The sequence below is a fragment of the Giraffa tippelskirchi genome, chromosome 12, assembly GCF_054371585.1.
Source record: "Giraffa tippelskirchi isolate mGirTip1 chromosome 12, T2T-mGirTip1v1.2.pri, whole genome shotgun sequence".
Taxonomy (NCBI): Eukaryota; Metazoa; Chordata; class Mammalia; order Artiodactyla; family Giraffidae; genus Giraffa; species Giraffa tippelskirchi.
Genome location: NC_137286.1, coordinates 43709000 through 43729262, shown reverse-complemented (window position 1 = coordinate 43729262; position 20263 = coordinate 43709000). Strand labels below are relative to the sequence as shown.

Here is a 20263-nt window from a genome sequence, read left to right as displayed (position 1 = left end):
TCCCCAGTACCCGGACCCCCACTTTCTAGAGATCAGGGTTGAGATGTGGCTTTGAAATCAGAACACTGGTGTTCAAAGCTGGTTCCCACCACTTGGTTAGTTATTCAAAGCAAAACAAGCCTCCATTTTCTCATCTGTAAAATGGAAATATTGTCCCTCTTGGGGTGGGTAGGGGAGTAAATGAGGCAACAAGTAGAGCACAGGGGCTGCATGGGCTGGGAGTGCTCCCAGCCTCGCTGCTGCGGTTGCAACAACCACTGTCTTCTGGGACAGGGTCAGCAAGCTGTTCCCATAAAGGGCCCTGTTAGGCTTTGAGGCACCTGGGGTCTCTGTCACAACAGTTAGCGTGTTTTCTTCTTGTGTTTTTGCCATTCTGTTGATTTTATTTTTCCTTTTTTTCCCCTCTCCTCTTTTTAATTTTTCTCATTTTTCTTTTCCTTTTTTTAATTTAAAATTTTTTTCCCCTTTTTCTCATTTTTCTTTCATTTTGTTTTTTCCATTGTTTTCTGTTTTTTCCCCTTAGTTCTTCATTTTTTCTTATTTTAGTTTTTCTCATTTAAAATTTTTTCTTTTTATTTTTTCTTTCATTTGGCTTTTTCCAATTTTTTTTTTTGTTTTTTCCCCTTAGTTCTACTTCTCTTTTCATATTTTTTCTTTTAGTTTTTCTCATTTGTAGAATTTTTATTTCTATCATTTTTTTATTTTTGCTTTTTCCCATTTCCCCCCTCAATTCTTGTTCACATTTTATCTTTTATTTTTATTTTTTTAGTTAGTGCTGCTAGTATTAGTATAGTTAGTATCATTGGTACAGTTAGCGTATTTGGTATAGTTAATATTTTATTAGCATAGTTAGCATAGGTAGTATTAGCATAGTTAGCATTGTTAGTGTAGTTGGCATAGTTAGCCCTGTTAGTATAGTTGGCATATTTAGCGTTAGTATAGTTGGCATAGTTTTGTTGCTAGCATAGTTGTCATAGTTAGCGTTTGTTAGTTTAGTTGGCATAGATAGTGTTTGTTTCTTTAGTTGGCATAGTGTTTGTTAGTATAGCCGGTAGAGTAGTTAACTGGTAGAGTACTTAGGGTTTACCAGCATGCAGGGCCTAATGGCCATTTATTCAAATGAAGGAACTGAACAGAGAATTCTAGACAGTTAAGTTGGCCCAGCATGTTGTGGCCGGGACCGAGGTGGCCCTTAAGGTAATAAAGAAATGGAACTTGATGGTCTACAACCTCCGACAGTTCTCGCATGAGAGGAGAAGTGTGAAGCTTCTAGACAATGAAAACATCGTCGAACTATACGATGTCATTGATACGGAAGATTCCATCATCATGGCTACCAAATTCATGAGTGGGGGAGACATGCAAACCTACCTGGATGAGCAGGGCTGCATGACCTAGAAGGAAGCCCAACATCCCTTCCAGCAGCTCCTTTCGGCCCTGAACCACTGCTAGGAGCGAGGCATCGTGCACCGGGACCTGAAACCAAGCAACTTGCTCCTTGATGCTGACCAGAATGTGAAGATTGAAGACTTCGGTCTGAGCTGCAAATATCACCCTGCAGAGATGCTACTTACAGTCTGCGGCACCCCTGCCTTCCCAGCCCCTGAGATTTTCTTGGGGCCGAGGTACTCAGGCCCGCCCATGGATGTGTGGAGCCTTGGTGTCCAAGTAAAGTAGGCACACAAGTAAAGTAGGCCCAGAACAACCCATGATGACTGACCAAGACAAAAAGAGCCCTGCCGAGCTCCCTGGGACCCAGTCAATCCAGCACCTCCATGATTTGTCAGCATTACCTGGTTCCCTTGTTCAACGAGCCCTTGAACACAGGGGTGACTGGAATAGGGTCTTCTCCCCAGAGGCCTGTCTCTGGGGACGCAGGCTCTAGGCTGCAATGCCTGCACCGTTCCATTGGCTCTTGTGCACTTACATGTCACTTGCTGACTGCGGAATCCTTCAGCACAAGACACAGAGCACTCTGACCACGTGCCTGTGAGCCACCTAAGAACAAAAACTACAGGAACTTAGTAGGTCAGACCCTATGGGGACTGTCTTCCAAAGAAAAAGCCCATCCTAACATTATAATTGTTTCAGGGCCTACACACACGTATCTGGGAATGGGCAGCACCGCATATAACTCCCAGCCATACTCTCAGATTTCCTTTCACTCAGAAGCAACAGAATTGCCATGTGGAGACAACAGCATGGGGGTGGGTGGATTTCAACTCATTGAAACCGAAGGGAAGAAAAAGGAAGCACATATGTGCCCCTTCTTGTTGTTCAATTGCACAGTTGTGTCTGACTCTTTGCAACCCATGGGCTGTAGCCCACCAATCTCCTCTGTCCATGGGATTTCCCAGGCAAGAACACTGGAGTGGGTTGGTATCTGTTCCTCCAAAGGATCTTCTCAACCCAGCAATCAAACCTGTGTCTCCTTCAGCTTCTGCATTGGCAGACAGATCCTTTGCCACTAGCGCCATCTTGGAAGATGAACTGGAAGATTGCAATTGACATATATACACTGATATGTATAAAATAACTAATGTATAAGATAACTAATGAGACTCCAAAGTATAGCACAGGGAACTCTAGTCAGTGCTCTGTGGTGACCTAAATGGGAAGGAAATCCAAAAAGGAGGGGATGTATGTATATATGGGGCTGATTCACTTTGCTGTGCAGCAGAAACTAACAAACATCATAAAGCAACTATACTCCAAAAAAAAAAAAAAGTAAAGATGTTTCTGCTTGTAGAGTGAACAAGGCACTCTATGCGAAAGTCTCTCAGTTGTGTCTGACACTTTGTGACCCCATGGACACACTCCATGGAATTCTCCAGGCCAGAATACTGGAGTGAGTAGCCTTTCTCTTCTCCAGGGGATCTTTCCAACCCAGGGATCAAACCCAGGTCTCCTGCATTGCAGGTGGATTCTTTACCAACTGAGCCACAAGGGAAGCCCAAGAATACTGGAGTGGGTAGCCTATCCCTTCTCCAGGGGATCTTCCTCACCGAGGAACCAAACTGGGTTCTCCGGAATTGCAGGTAGATTCTTTACCAACTGAGCTATCAGGGAATTCTGAGGGCACTTTAGGAAGGAGACAAAACTCAGGAGGCTCCTGACGAGGCATTCATGAGGAATGACAGTGACAGTGGGAAACTGACAGGAATGGAAGGAAGTGAGAGGAAAGGGGCGTGGGTAGCTTAGGATGTAGTGATTGTGATCTGGAACACTAGGGGCAGATCAGATTTGGTGGAGATTATGAGCTTGATTTTGAATACTGTTGGGAGCCGTTCTGGAACTACTGCCGGGTGACAAAGTCATGGCACCAATCAAGAAGAAACTGCAACAGTTTCTCTCCAGGATCGGAACCTTCACTCCTTCCTGTTTCTGTGCTTTTGTTGTGGTTAACTCTGTTTCATTCTTTGATGGCTGGAGTTGTAGGGGCTTCCATGATGAGATCACGAGAGTCCAGTAAAAAGAAAAATGATCCCTTGCCCCAGAGAAACATTCCAAAAATGATTAAACCTACTGAGGCCCCTGACTGGTGGGTCCCTAATATTCAGCCAGGGAATAAGGCCATGATCATTTGGAAAACAAGCCCTAAGCCTATTGTGACCTGGCCTCATGAGGAAATTGTTATTGATGACTGGAAAACTTGGGTCATGTATCAGGGAAAATTACAGAAACTAAGCCAATTGCCTTTTCCCCTCAGAATCTAAGCATAAATGGAAAAGATATATATAAATTGTATTGTAAATAGTTTCTAGGTAAACTGCAAAAGACTTGTCCCTGCCAGAAATAGTCTTGTGGTATGTGGGTAGATGGTAAACAAGCCACCACTGACAATGGCTGTACTATGAAAAACTTTGCCCTTAGCCACTGCTATAGTTTTTATTCATTGAAGCAAGACACTGTACTCGCTGTAGTAGTAGGCTGTACAAAATAAGTAGATGGAATAATATGATTTATAGATTATGTTTTAGTAAAATAAAAATACGTTTTGGGGTAAACAAGTAACCAAAATGTAACAATAGACTAGGAAAAAATTTTTAACACATCTTAGAATCAGGGGATGTTGATCTGAATGGAAAAATATTGTAAGAATCATTATGTAGAAGAACATGTGCTATATAAATAGAGACTAAAGCAATAAAGATTATGGTCCTTGGGCCATCAAAAACTCTGTCTCCTTTCTTTTCCTTTCGCCGACGCCGTTCATCCCTTGGGGACCCCTGGACCAGCTGGAGCGGGACTTCGGCAGAATACCTTTAAAACTATTGATTTGTGTCATCCATGACATTGAAAGGTTATTAATGGTTTTACTCTTGGGGGTGAGGATGATACCACTCTAGTGGGAGAAAGTGAGAGGAACTAGAGTCTCTTAATGAGGGTGGTGGAGGAGAGTGAAAGAGCTGGCTTAAGAATAAATAGTAAAAAAAAACTAAGATCATGTCATCCAGCCCCATTACTTCATGGCAAATAGAAGAGGAACAGGTGGAGGTTGTGACAGATTTCCTCTTCTTAGGCTCCAAAATCACTGCAGATGGTGACTATAGCTATGAAATCAGAAAATGATTGTTTCATGGCAGGAAAGCTATGACAAACCTAGACAGTGTTGAAAAGCAGAGACATTACTCTGCTGACAATGGTCTGTATTGTCAAGGCTATGGTCCTCCCAGTGGTCACCTATGGTTGTGAGAAATGGACTTACAAGAAGGCAGAACACCTAATAACTGATGCCTTCAAACTGTGGTGCTGGAGAAGACTCCTAAAAGTCCCTTGAACATCAAGGAGATCAACCAGTCAATCTTGAGGGAGATCAACCCTGAAAATTCATTGGAGGGACTGATGCTGAGGCTGAAGCTCCAGTTTTGGTCATCTGATGTAACAGACAACTAATTGGAAAAGTCCCTGATGCTAGGAAAGATTGAGGGCAGAAGGAAAAGAGGGCGTCAGAGGATGAGATATCTGGATGGCACCACCAATGCAATGAACATGAATTTGGGCCAAATCAGGGAGATGGTGAGGGACAGGAAGGCCTGGAGTGCTGCAGTCCATGGAGTCACAAAGAGTCAGACACAACTGGGCAACTAAAGAACAACAACACCCTGGGGGTAGAGTCTAAGGAACGGTGATTTTCACCAGTAGCTCTTGTGATGCTGACCCACTGCCATATCTCCTAGGTGAACCCTTGAAGTCAGTTTCCCTGTGCTCTTAAGGTCCATTGTGAGTGCAGGGAGCAGGTGAGGGTGACAATTAAGAGCAGAAGCTCTGAAATCAGACTAACCCAACTTGAATTCTGGCCCTCCTACTTGTGTAGCCTAGGAGACCTTTTCCAACTGTATAATAGAGAATGAACAACACTGGCGACATCCCTGGAGGTCCAGAGGTTAAGACAGCTTCCAGTGCAAGGGGCTCGGGTTCCCTGGTCAGGGAATTAAGATCTTGCATGCAGCTTAATACAACCAAAAATTTTTTTTTTAGTTTTTAAAAAGAAAATGAATAATCTCAACTTGATAGGTGATTGTGAGGTGATCCACATAAACTGCTTAGCTGAGCACCTCATACAGTCCTTGTAAAACAAATGTTAGTGGTTGAGTTATTCAGTTCAAATTACTGTGCCTTTTAAAACAAGTGAAACCCTGGTAGCAAGCAGAGAAGAGTGACTGCACACACCTCGAGGGGCAGTCCTGGGTGTTACAAGGCTGGAACGCAGCCCGTGGCTTCCGGAGCTGGTCACAGAAGGCCTCACTGACTTCCTGCCCATTGGCCATCAGGCACTGGGGTCTCTGAATCTGGGCTTCCAAGTGGCCGCACATGTCAGAACAATGAGTCCAGTTGCCAAGCTCCCAGATAGTCTCTGCAGAAAGAAAAGGAATGTCACAGATGGCCACTGGAGGAGAAGAGATGAAGAGCTGGAGACAACCCGGCCAAAGACCACCATGAGCTGCTTTCTGGTTAGTCCCCCGTCAAGTTCTCTGAGTAGCACACAGAGAATCCACCATCAGATGGTGCAAAGGGGTCCTTTATCTCATTTTCCCTTGACTAGCTCGTTGTAATACCTGGCGGGGGGTGGGGAGGGTGGGCAACCAGGATGGAACCCTTGGACCATAGCCTGGGAGAAGGGCTTTCGCAGACCAGCTGTATCTGCCAGAAAAGTCCCAGAGAAGGAGGAGATACTCTGTGCAGTGGGCTGGCTCCACAGGACTCTCCAAGCAGAGACAAGAGGACAAAGGAGAGTCTTTCCAGGGGATGCCCTAGTGGGTTCTCTTTCTCAAAAGTGGATCAGACCAAGAGAGATGAAAGATGATTTAGCAGGGAGCAGGGATTAAGCAGACAGGGTCAAGATACATTTCAATTCCATTCTTACTTCTCCACTAATTCTTTTTCTCAACTTCAGATGAGTCCTGAAACTGAATAAATAATTTGTCATGGAGCCCTCTGGAAAGGTGAAAATGGGAGTTTCCTTTAGAAAAGTTGAAGCTGACCGCCTCCAATAATCCTGGCTTGTTTTCCTTTTAGTTCTTGTTCCAAGCAGCCTTTCCCTTCCCTTTTGACACTGGGTAAAAAGATGAGGTACAACATGATGAAAACAGATTTGTGTATGATCACAGAAAGTGCCAGATTGTCTTGTAATAATCACAAGTAAGTAATAGCTACCAGCTGTGTCCACAGCTGTACTCCACCAAGTACACCTATGCCTTTAACTTAATTGTTTTCCAGTGCTTCCTTTTGATTTTGGAATATTTGTTCTACGTTGCATATGATATCATTTGCAAAGTAGAACAGAGTGTATTTTTTGCTACCCCCCACCCCAGTGAAAGTGAAAGTCGCTCAGTCCTGTCTGACTCTTTGCAAGCCCATGGACTATACAGTCCATGGAATTCTCTAGGCCAGAGTGGGTAGTCTTTCCCTTCTCCAGGGGATTTTTCCAACCCAGGGATTGAATCCAGGTCTCCCACATTGCAGGTGGATTCCTTACCAGCTGAGCCACAAGGGAAGCCCCAAAACACAAAAAAAGATCAACAATTCAGTTATACGAGAGCTTAAGAATAAGATGATAAAACCACAGAATAAAATGGAAAACTACAGAGCTGAGGAAACAAACTGTGAAACATAACATCATTAAAAACTAACTTAGAACCAAGAGAAAAAAATAGAAGAAACATGGCTTAAGGTCAAATTAATGACACAGAAACAAGACTTGGAAGTGAATGCAGTGTTTGAGAGAGAGAAAGAAAAGTTTTAAAGCAATCAGAGGGGTGAACGGAGGGCTGGGCTACAAAGGAAGCTTCTCGGTGATGGAGATGTTCTGTATCATGAATGGGACTGGGGTTCTGTGGTCAGGTCCATGTGTTAAAACTCATCACTTTAGATAGACACAGCTTTTGTTTGTAAACAATACCTCTCTAAAATCAATTTTTAATGTAGTATTTAGAGATAAAATGAGAGAGAATCCAATATTAAGGGTAGCTGGATTATTCAAGTAGAGGTTTCAACACATGAAACAGAAAAAAAAAAGTTCATAAATAAAATATGTGAAAAATATGCCTTAAATACAGCCTGGAAAGGTTACACTGTCTTCCAGGAAAAAGTGATACAAAATGATTAACGTAAAAACCTAGAGCTTTCAGCAGAATGCCCTCCCTAAAGATACCCACACCCTAATCCCTAGAATATATGAATATGCTGTTACATGGCAAAAGGGATTCTGCAGATGTGATTAAGGTTATCTCAAGATAGGGCAATTATTCCAGTGGGCCTAATCACACAAGTCCTTAAAAACAGAAAGAATTCTCTGGCTGGAGTTAGATGCAGCATAACAAGAGGCAAGAGTGAGAGCATGAGAGGCGCTCAGCCCGCTGTGGCGGCTCCGGGGTGGAAGGGGCCAGGAGCCAAGGAATGCAGGAGGCCTCCAGAAGTGGGAACAGCTCCCGGCCAAGAGCCAGCAAGGAAATGGAGATTTCAGCTCTGCAACTGCATGGATCTGCACTCTGCCAACTGCCTGAATGAGCCTGGAAGTGGATTCCACTCTAGGCCTCCAGAGAAGAGATCAGGCTGACAGACGCCATGATTTTAGCCTAGTGGGACCTATAGAAATCACTGAATCTATTGGGTTTCTGACCTACCGAACTGTGAGATAATACATTTGTGCTGTGTTAAGGAAGTAAGTTTATGTAAATGAATGTATTCAAAAATTAAGACTTTGAGGATGAAAAAAAGAAATGCATAAGCATCTAGGTACAAAAATCAAGTCCCTTATAAGAATAAAAAGTCAGGTGGACTTCAAACTCAGCAAAATTCAAAACCAGAAAAAGATGGAACAAAAGTTTTGAGAGAGAGAATTGGGGTCCCAAGAATATTATGTCCAGTCAAATTGTTATTCAAATACAAAGGCGATAATTTCCTGTCATATAGGAACGGTAATAGTACCAACCTCATGGGGTTCGGTAAGGATTAAATGAGATGTCAGAGTGAAAAGTTCAATTGAAGGAGGAAACAGAACAGGCTCTATCTTGAAAGCAGGACTCCATCTGGGGCCAGACTGTGGACTTTGAGCTATATGCCCAGTATCTATGGAAACGACATACCAACTGGAAAACCAGGCCCCCGGAAGGAAGAGCCCCAGGGCTCTCCATCACCTAAAAGAATACCCTAATTATTTGTGTAACTGAATAGAATCATACATACTATTATGCTTATTGGGGAATGACCACAAGCCTATTGATAATTGTCCACTGTTAACTACCTAGGTTTAAGGCATATGAATCACAGGTTGACTTTGATTGTATCTTTCTTTTTCCTTTGTTCAGACTAGTTTCAGGGAAATTGGGGAGGTGGGTTTGGGCATGTATGCTTAAGGTATATAAGGTTTGCACAAAAAACTGGTCGGGGTCCTTGGCTAAGAGAAGACTCTGTCTTGGGCCCGCCGGTGCAATAAACTGCACTCCACTATCTGCATTGTCCTTCTGAGTGAGTTTGTTTCCCAGAACGCGTGGCTACAACACAATAATTGCAACAAAAATGACAACAACTAACATTCATTGCATTGTTATTTGTGTAAGATACTGTTCTATGTACTTCATATATATTTTATCATTTACTCATAGCAACAACCCCATTAGGAAGTATTATTATTATTCCCATTACACAGATGAGGAGTGAGTGAAAGTTGCTCAGTCGTGTCGGACTCTTTGTGACCCCATGGACTATACCGTCCGTGGAATTCTCCAGGCCAGAATATTGGAGTGGATATAGCCTTTCCCTTCTCCAGGGATCAAACCCATGTCTCCCACATTGCAGGTGGACTCTTTACCAGCTGAGCCACAGGGAAGCCCAGAGATGAAGAAATTGAGGGTAATTTATCAAAGATAACATAGTAACTACTGGCATTATTTTACCCTGCCTCAGCAATATCACAGGTGAAAGATTCAATTTAAGATCATCCAAGGTGACAATGAAAGAATCCTAGGAAAATTCGAAAATAATATTTTGGGGCATTTATTTTTCTGATTTCAAAAATAAATAAGCACCAATATCCACTTGTTAAAATAATTCTTTGCTATTAGAGACAAAGAATGTAACATATATAAGTGAAAGGAAAGCATATTTTAGTAAAAATATCATCAGAAACAGAAGGAAATGTTACAGCATCTCCTTAAAACTTAATGACAATAAAATTCAAGGAAACATTCTATAAAAGAAAAGATAAATGATGATGTTGTAGCCACATTCTGGGAAACAAACTCACTCAGAAGGACAATGCAGATAGTGGAGTGCAGTTTATCACACCAGCAGGCCCAAGGCAGAGTCTCCTCCTTGCCAAGGACCCCGAACAGTTTTTTGTGAAAACCTTATATACCCTAAGTGTATAAGGTTCCCTGAAACTAGTCTGAACAAAGGAAAAAGAAAGATACAATCAAAGTTAACCCGTGATCATATGCCTTAAGCCTAGTTAATAGTGGACAATTATCAATAGGCTTGTGGTCATTCCCCAATAAGCATAATAGAATGTATGATTCTATTCAGTTACACAGGTAATTAGGGTATTCTTTTAGGTGATGGAGAGCCCTGGGGCTCTTCCTTCCGGGGGCCTGGTTTTCCAGTTGGTATGTCGTTTCCATAGATACTGGGCATATAGCTCAAAGTCCACAGTCTGGCCCCAGATGGAGTCCTGCTTTCAAGATAGAGCCTGTTCTGTTTCCTCCTTCAATGAAACTAAAAAAGTCAGAACATGAACTTCCCTGATGGTCCAGGAGTTAAGAATTTGCATGCCATTTTAGGAGACAAGTGTTCAATTCCTGAAGATCCCACATGCTGCAGAGCAACTAAGCCCATGTGCCACAATTACTGAAACCTGTGCACCTAGAGCCTGTGCTCTGCAACTGGAGAAGCCACCGCAATGAGAAACCTGCAGACCACAACTAGACAGTAGCCTCTGCTCAGAGCAACTAGAGAAAGAGCACAGAGCAGACACACCACGGCAGGGGAAAAAAATACAGTCAAAACATGGCTGGAAAAAAAATCTCTGGCTTCATTGAGAAAAGACTAAAAAAATACAAAATAATGCAAAGTTTGCTCTATGCCAGAAGAAAATCCAAATGAGTAGTAGAAAATACATTCATGATAAGGACAGCAAGTGGTTTTGTTTGAAGGGGAGATGTGCATCCAAAACAGAGGGAGAAAAACACAAACAGGTGAGGGAAGTATCATGTGTTAAAAACAGAGAAGAGAGTCAATACAGAGAGTTGGTGAACCTTTAAAATAAATAGAAAAACAATAGAAAAGAGGCACAAGTACAATAGAAGAAAACTTTCATGCACCCAAGAAAGATTTGAATCTATGTCCTAAAAATTCTGCTTACCAAGATTTTTAAAAAGAAAATCATACCTGGACTTATTCTAGAAAAATCCTCTAATTTTAAGTATATGAAGAAAAACCTAATGTCTAAGCAGGGAAAAAAAACAAAAACGCTCACAACAAAAGCCTGATGGGCTGCTGTCCATGGGGTCCCACAGAGTCGGACACGACTGAAGAAAAAATCTGATTGGTCTCTAAAAATGAATGTATGTGTCTGACCTCAAGGAGAGCTTTTGGAAATTGTAGTGTCTTTGTCCTCCAATATGAAGGTAAGCCAGAGTCAGGTTCCTTTCAATACAGCAGCTCAATAACAGAAGCTACAAGATAGACAGATGCGAGGCAATAACAATAAGAGCAGGCTTTAGGAAAAGGAACCGAGGACCACTATTAATAGATGCACAAAAGTCTCAGAACCCTCTATTCCAAATGCAACCTCAAATAACATTATAATAAAGAAAATCTACAAAAATATTTAATGTGTTCAGTTCAGTTCAGTCACTCAGTCGTGTCCGACTCTTTGCGACCCCATGAACCACAGCACACCAGGCCTCCCTGTCCATCACCAACTCCTTGAGTCCACCCAAACCCATGGCCATTGAGTTGATGATGCCATCCAGCCATCTCATCCTCTGTCGTCCCCTTCTCCTCCTGCCTTCAATCTTTCCCAGCATCAGGGTCTTTTCCAATGAGTCAGTTCTTCGCATCAGGTGGCCAAAGTATCGGAGTTTCAGCTTCAGCATCAGTCCTTCCAATGAATACCCAGGACTGATCTCCTTTAGGATGGACTGGTTGGATCTCCTTGCAGTCCAAGGGACTCTCAAGAGTCTTCTCCAATACCACAGTTCAAAAGCATCAATTCTTCGGCTCTCAGCTTTCTTTATAGTCCAACTCTCACATCCATACATGACCACTGGAAAAACCATAGCCTTGACTAGATGGACCTTTGTTGGCAAAGTAATGTCTCTGCTTTTTAATATGCTGTCTAGGTTGGTCATAACTTTCCTTCCAAGGAGTAAGCGTCTTTTAATTTCATGGCTGCAATCACCATCTGCAGTGATTTTGGAGCCCAAAAAATTAAAGTCTGACACTGTTTCCACTGTTTCCCCATCTATTTCCCATGAAGTGATGGGACCAGATGCCATGATCTTAGTTTTCTGAATGCTGAGTTTTAAGCCAACTTTTTGACTCTCCTCTTTCACTTTCATCAAGAGGCTCTTTAGTTCTTCTTCACTTTCTGCCATAAGGGTGGTGTCATCTGCATATCTGAGGTTATTGATATTTCTCCCGGCAATCTTGATTCCAGCTTGTGCTTCCTCCAACCCAGCGTATCTCATGAGGTACACTGCATATAAGTTAAATAAGCAGGGTGACAATATACAGCTTTGACATACTCCTTTTCCTATTTGGAACCATTCTGTTGTTCCATGTCCAGTTCTAACTGTTGCTTCCTGACCTGAATACAGGTTTCTCAAGAGGCAGGTCAGGTGGTCTGGTATTCCTGTAGGACCCTGTAGTAGTAGTAGTAGTCTGTGTAGTGTTAGTTATTCAGCCGTGTCCGACTCTTTGCAATCCCATGGACTGTAGCCTGCCAGGCTCCTCTGTCCATGGGATTCTCCAGGCAAGAATACTGAAGTTGGGTGCCATGCCCTCTGCCAGGGGATCTTCCCAACCCAAGGGATCAAACCCATGTCTCCTGCATCTTTTACATCTCCTGCATTGGCAGGCACATTCTTTACCACTAGCACCACCTGGAAGCCCCAGTGGTCTTCAGAGCACCATAAAAGAAAAGCACACACTGGATCCCTTAAACAGCAGAAATTAATTTTTTCACAACTCTAGAGGCTTGAAGTCCAAAATCAAGGTGTTGTTAGGGTTGGTTTCAGCAGATTTCTTTTACGGGCTTGTAGACAGCCCTCTTCCAACACTGTTGTTGTTGTTTAGTCGCAAGTCGTATCTGACTCTTTTGCAACCCCGTGGACAGGACTGTAGCCCGCCAGGATCCTCTGTCTCCATCCTCACATGACCTCTTCTCCGTGTACACACAGAAGGAGAGTTCTGGGTGTCTCTTCCTCTTCTTATAAGGACGTTTCCTATCTGATTAAGGCCCCACCGTTTGGCAAGTTATGCTAGGGAGGCCGGAGGTCCCCGAGCGGCAGGAGGAAATGAATGGCAGGCGGTGGACCTTTTTTCCTACATTCCTTTGCTTCCACTTTAGTCACGTGAGTAGGACTCCTTTTAATCCTGCATTGCTATGATGACAATGGGTTCCACCTGAAAGTACCTTTTCCCCAAACCTTGAGCTGCTAATTGCCCAAAGAAAGAATGCATCTTACTCATGAAAAAGTTTTTCTTAACCTATGTTAATAAAACTATGTGTTTGTTTGGAGGTTTGTTTTCCTTCAAGACTTACGTCAATTGTTTTGTGGATACGATATATCTCACCCAGAGACATCTAGTCTGGAGAGGACTCCCCTTGTGCAGATATGTATGTTGTGGGAGAGAAACCTGGTGCAACTCTCTCAACCTTGAAGTGTTTCTTCTATCGGTGATCAACAGCTTGCTAACAGGTATAAATGCTAGGCTGGAAGAAACACAAGCTGGAATCAAGATTGCAGGGAGAAATATCAATAACCTCAGATATGCAGATGATACCACCCTTATGGCAGAAAGTGAAGAACTAAAGAGCCTCTTGATGAAAGTTAAAGAGGAGAGTGAAAAAGTTGGCTTAAAGCTCAATGTTCAGAAAACTAAGATCATGGCATCTGGTCCCATCACTTCATGGGAAATAGATGGGGAAACAGTGGAAACAGTGTCAGACTTTATTTTTGGGGGCTCCAAAATCACTGCTGATGGTGATTGCAGCCATGAAATTAAAAGACACTTACTCCTTGGAAGGAAGGTTATGGCCAACCTAGATAGCATATTTAAAAGCAGAGACATTACTTTGCCAACAAAGGTCCATCTAGTCAAGGCTATGGTTTTTCCAGTGGTTATATATGGATGTGAGAGTTGGACGGTGAAGAAAGCTGAGAGCCGCAGAATTGATGCTTTTGAACTGTGGTGTTGGAGAAGACTCTTGAGAGTCCCTTGGACAGCAAGGAGGTCCAATCAATCCATCCTAGAGGAAATCAATCCTGGGTGTCTAACTCAGGCAACTAAAACTAAGGGTAAAATATAGGATGAGAAAGGAGATGAGATGGAGGAAGAGATGGAGGATAGGAGACAGTGATAGGAAAAATAGACTTCTCCAATCTATCCCTGGGATCATATGCAAAGGGCAGCTAGAGAGGCTGAGGAAGAGCCACACAAGCTATTGCCTCTTCAGGAAGGACCCACTGGGAGGAATAACCAGTCTATGAGAGTTAATCACCCCTTTTCTTATCAAGAAATACAAGGAATCAAGGAGGATCTAGGAAACTATTTGGAGGATGCAGAGAAATATATTAGAGCCTTTAAGGGTGTTATTCTGCTTTATGACCTTACTTGGAAAGATGTGATGTATATCTTGGGACAGACGCTAACTCCTGACTCAAAAACTCGAGTTTTGAAGAAAGCTGTTGTCTATGGGGTGAATGGCTTGCTAATGAATCAGCAGGAAAGATAGAGGACATGATAGCCACCCTCCCTACTGGGAATCAGGCAGTCCTGACAACAGAACCAGACTGAGACTATAACACGGCTAAAGAAAGGTGGGATCAGAGTCACTTTGTCAGATGTGTTCTTGAAGAACTCAGGTGACCACATGCTAAAACTTTAAACTATGCCAAACTGGCAAGAATAAAACAAGAAGAGAAGGAAGAGCCTGGTAAATTCCTACATAGACCACGGGAAGCCCTTCACAGATTCACTGAGATTGATCCCAAAAGTGAAGAGAGAAGAGTGATCTCAAAAGATAGATTTCTCACTCAGTTGGGTCCAGATATCCACCATAAGCTACTAAAACAAAACTGGAAACTAGGTTTTCTGTTGAGAATCAGGGCAGCTGTTCTGAACATTTTCCACTCAAGGAGAATGATTCTGGCTGGAATTGTGCTGGTAATAGGAAATGCAACTGACACTACGTTGACAAACCTTAGTGAAGGCTCAAAATGGAAACTGAGCCAGTGGTCAAGGTCGTCTCATTTTCCCCAGCAAGACATGATGTGGAGGAGGAAGGAACAGCCACAGAGTGAACATCTGCTATGACTCAGGCTACTTAAGTGCTTCACACTAAACCAATTAATCAAAACCTCCCAGACACAAGACAACCTACAGAATGGGAGAAAATATTTGCAAATGATGCAATAAATAAGGGCTTAATTTTCAAGATGTACAAAGAGCTCATACAACTCAACAACAATAAAAAAACCTATCCAAAAATAGGCAGAAGACCTAAATAGACATTTCTCCAAAAAAGCAATACAGATGGCCAATAAGCACAGGAGAAGATGCTTGACATTGCTAATTACTAGAAAAATGCAAATCAAAACTATAATGAGGAACCACCTCACACCAGTCAGAATGATCATCATTAAAGAGTCTACAAATAAATGCTAGAGAAGGTGTGGAGAAAAGGGAACCCTCCTACCCTGCTAGTGGGAATGTACGTTGGTGCAGCCACTGTGGAAAACAGTATGGAGGTTCCTCAGAAAACTAACAAGAATTACCATAGGATCCAGCAATCCCACTCCAGGGTATATATTGGACAAACTATAATTTAAAAAGATAATGCACCCATATGTTCATAGCATCACTATTCACAACAGCCAAGACATGGAAACAACCTAAGCGTCCATCAACAGAGGAATGGATAAAGATGTAGTACATATATACAACGGAATACTACTCAGCCACAAAAAAGGATGAAATAAAGCCATCTGCAATGACACGGATGCAACTAGACATTATCATACTAAGTGAAGTAAGTCAGAAAAAGAAAGACAAAGCCATGTGATATCACTTATGAATGGAATCTAAACAATGACACAAATGAACCTACATATGGACAGAAACAGAATCACTGACAGAACAGACTGGTGGTTGCCAAGGGAAGGGGGTTGGGGGAGGGATGGATTGGGAGGCTAGGGTTAGCAGATGTAAGCTTTTATATATAGGATGGATAAACAACAAGTTCCTACTGTATAGCACAGAGAACTATATTCAATATCCTATGATAAACTATAATGGAGAAGCATGTTAAAAAAGAATGTACATATATGTATAACTAAATCACTTGGCTATAGAGTAGAAATTAACACACATCATAAATCAGCTACACTTCAATTAAAACACAACTTCCCAACCATAATTCGACACAGACAATAATACCCCATTGTGACGATTAGGAAGTTAGCAAGTTCAAAGTTACACCAAGAAGAGAGTGGCAGAACTCCAGATTCCACTGGTGGCCCTCTCGGCTCTCTCCTCACTTCCTCTGGCTGGAGCACATTCCTCTAGGGTGGTGGAGCCGCCAGATGGAAGGCATCTGGGTCTTTGAGTGACCTCAGGGAGCAGAGCTCTTCTACCCTCTAAATCATCTACCAGTTCAGACTTTTATTTAAGACAGAGGCATTCTTCTTCTTGTGTAAGCCCCTTAACAAGATAAAAGTTCATTTTATTCTCTGCCAACCCACTGTCCCAACATCCTAATCAAACAGTTTCTAAACAGAGGAATCAGTTTAGAATAACTGAAAACACTAGGATCCAGATTTAATCTGTAAATTAAAGAGAACTGACAAATTTGGAACACTCAGCAGTGGCCATGGGACTGGAAAAGGTCAATTTTCATTCGAGTCCCAAAGAAGGGCAATGCCAAAGACTGATTAAACTATTGTACAGTTGTGCTCATTTCACATACTGGCAAGGTTATGCTAAAAATCCTTCAAGCTAGTCTTCAGCAGTCTGTGAACTGAGAACTTCCAGATGTACAGGCTGGGTTTTGAAGAGGCAGAGGAACCAGAGATCAAATTGCCAGCATTTGCTGGATCACAGAGAAACCAAGAGAATTCCAGAAAAACATCTACTTTTGCGTCATCAACTATGCTAAAGCCTTTGACTGTGTGGATCACATGGATCACAACAAACTGTGGAAAATTCCGAAAGAGATGGGAATACCAGGCCATCTTACCTGTCGCCTGAGAAACCTGTATGCAAGTCAGGAAGCAACAGTTAGAACCGGACATGGAACAACGGACTGGTTCCAGATTGGGAAAGGAGTATGTCAAGACTGTATATTGTCACCCTACTTCTTTAACTTACACATAGAGTACATCATCCACAATGAAGCACAAGCTGGAATCAACCTTGCTGGGAGACATATCAACAACCTCAGATATGCAGATGATACCACTCCACTCTAATGGCAGAAAGTGAAGAGGAACTAAAGAGCCTCCTGATACGAGAGAGTGAAAAAGCTAGCTTGAAACTCAGCATTCAAAAAACTGATAAGATCATGTTGTCCAGTCCCATGACTTCATGGCAAACAGAAGGGGAAAAAGTGGAAGCAGTGACAGATTTTCTTTTCTCAGGCTCTCAAATTACTGAGGATGATGACTGTGGCCATGGAATTAAAAGACACTTGCTCCTTTGGAGGAAAGCAGTGACAAACCTAGACAGTGTATTAAAAAGCAGAAACATACCTTGCCAACAAAAGTCTGTACAGTCAAAGATGTGGTTTTTTCCAGTAGTCATATACGGATGTGAGAATTGGACCATAAAGAAGGCTGAGCACTGAAGAAAGAACTGACGCTTTCAAATTGTGATGCTTTCAAGAGAAGACTCTTACAAGTCCCTTGAATAGCATGGAGATCAAACCAATCAGTCCTAAAGGAAATCAAGGTGATGAGATGGTTAGAAAGAAACACCAACTCAATGGACATGAATTTGAGCAAACTTCAGGAGATGCTGAAGGACAGGGCTTCCCTACAGACTGCATGCTGCAGTCCATGGGGTTGCAAAGAGTCAGACATGCCTTAGTGATGGAACAGCAACAGCATAACATATACCATCGAGGATGGCACCATAAAAAAGTCCTAATTGAGTAGGAACTGTGCATTATGAGAGGCAGTGTACGGGAGGGATGATGCCATTTCCAGACATCATAATCCTTATCTGAGGTGGGAAAGGTTGTGTGCTGCCCTATAATGGGGCCAGTACCTCTTTGTGTCATCACAGTGGGACTCAGAACTCTTAGGGTGTTGACAAATTGCATGATACTGCTGCATCCTCACAACGTGACCCAGGAAATGTCCAGGGCACTGAAACGAAAGCACAGTGCAGTATAAACAACCTTGTGAACAACCTCCCTGTCGGTCTACTGGTTAAGACTCTGTGCTCCCAATGCAGGGGGCATGGGTTTGATCCCTAATGGGGAATTAAGATCCCACATGCTGTACAGTGTGGCCAAAATAAAGACAGATCTTATAAAAAACACCTTGTGAGCTCATGTGTGCTGGGGTACCAAAGCCATGTGCTATGGCAGCATTGCCAGAGATGAGCTACAGGAGGTCAGCTGTCCCCAAGGGAAGTTGTTGTTCAGTCGCTCAGTTGTGTCCAACTCTTTGTGACCCCATGAACTGTGGCACACCAGGCTTCGCTGTACTTCACTGTCTCCCGGAGTTTGCTCAAACTCCTGTCCATTGAGTCAGTGATGCCATCCAACCATCTTATCCTCTGTCACCCCCTTCTCCTCCTGCCCTCAATCTTTCCCAGTATCAGGGTCTTTTCCAATGAATTGGTTCTTTGCACTAGGTGGCTAAAGTATTAGAGCTTCAGCTTCAGCATCAGTCCTTCCAGTGAATATTCAGATAAGTTAGGGGGGATGGAAGGCCAGCTCTGAGGATCAGACTACCCTCCTTCAGAGCCAGACAGACACCTAAGTTTCCTTTCATCCTCTTTTCATCTTCATAAACTGAGACCATCCTTGGGGAGAAGGGGCGGAAAAGACAGGGCCAATCTCTAACTGACCAGGTTAAGGTTCAGAAATCACTGTGCTTAAAACCATAAGCTATAGCCAAGTTTGGGTTTTCCTGCTTAGAGCAAAAATGGAGGCTTGTGTGTAGGGGGTGAGTTCAATTACAGAAAAAAAAAATTCACATTCAGCTCTTAAATTTTTCTGTACTAATAACACATATCAATTTTTTCTTGTCATTTGTTTTATACTTGAAAAGATCCTTTGCATCCTGGTAGTTCTATTCCAGTTTAATGACTTTTACACTGAAGTACTTTAATCAAGGCTGAATTTATTCTGTTGTATGCTGTGAGTTTGGGCTCTCACTTTATTTATTTTTCTTAAATTAGTTGACCAATTTCCCTCATACAATCATTTTTTTAATTTGCCTGCATTATTGAGATATAATTCACATACCCTAAAAGTCACTGCTTAATGTATACATTTTACAGTAAGTCCCTCCCCTACATATGAACCTTCAAGTTGAGAACTTTCAAAGACGTGAATATGCCCCTGTATGTCAGCTATTATAACTGTACTACTGTTCTTTTTCAAGGTCCTGTGCTGTAAGATCAAAAACGTTTTGTGTGTTTGTTTTTATGTGTTATTTGTGTGAAAAGTATTATAAACCTATTACAGTGCAATACTATATAGTCTATTGTGTTTGCTGGGTACCTAGGCTAAATTTGTTAGGCCTAGAAACAATTTCCCTTTCACATATATGACTTTTAAATATTTTCTCCCATTCTATGGCTGTCCACTTTCTTGATTATGTCCCTTGTAGCAACAAAGCTTTAAATTTTGATGTAGTCCCATTCATCTATTTTTGTTATTGTTGTAGCTTGTATTTTTTGTGTCATATCTAAGAAACCATCTCCTAATCCAAAGCTTGAGGATTTATGGCTACAGTTTCTTCCAAGAGCTTTATTTTAGCACTTAAATTTAGGTTTCTGATAAATTTTGAGTTAATGCTTTGTAAACATTGTATGCTAGGAGTCCACTCTTAACAAAAGTTCACTCTTTTGTATGTGCAAATTCAGCTGTCCTTCACCATTGATGAAAAAACTGTTCTTTCCCCATTGGATTAGTATTGTCACCCTTGTATAAAATCAACTGAGATAGATATATGGATTTATCTCTAGACTTTCAATTCAATTTAATTAATATATGTGTCTATGCTATGTTAGCACTACGTTGTTGTTGTTGTTTAGTGACTAAGTCATGTCTAACTCTTTGCAATCCCATGGACAGAGTGGACTGCAGCCTGCCAGAATCCTCTGTTAATGAGATTTCCCAGGCAAGAATGCTGAAGTGAGTTGCTGTTCCCTTCTCCAGGGGATCTTGCAGACCCAGGGATCAAACCCACATCTCCTGCCAGTTCTTTACTGCTGACCCACTGGGGAAGTCCGCATCAGTACTATACTATCTTGATTATTACCGTTTTGTAATAAGTTTTGAAATTGAGATGTCTAAGCCCTC

At 42.2% G+C, this 20263-nt stretch overlaps 1 protein-coding gene across 4 annotated transcripts in view; it reads right to left on the bottom strand.

Annotated features, from left to right (window-relative positions):
* LOC145528464 (ADAMTS-like protein 3) overlaps positions 1-17948 on the bottom strand; it is a 39116-nt gene extending 21168 nt beyond the window's left edge. The window contains exons 1-6 of one of the 4 annotated variants that reach the window (XM_081546820.1): positions 17807-17948; positions 17475-17658; positions 13268-13438; positions 5674-5857; positions 1794-1998; positions 1372-1476 (exon numbers count right to left, since the gene is read on the bottom strand). In XM_081546820.1, the coding sequence (XP_081402946.1) occupies positions 1372-1476; positions 1794-1998; positions 5674-5816 (453 nt within the window). In that variant the 5' untranslated portion in view covers positions 5817-5857; positions 13268-13438; positions 17475-17658; positions 17807-17948. Of the gene's footprint in view, positions 1-1371; positions 1477-1793; positions 1999-5673; positions 5858-6367; positions 6557-13267; positions 13439-17474; positions 17659-17806 lie in introns of all 4 variants that reach the window. The other 3 variants (XR_014070445.1, XM_081546818.1, XM_081546819.1) reach the window with 3 other exon arrangements.
* Between the last annotated feature and the right edge of the window lie 2315 nt (positions 17949-20263).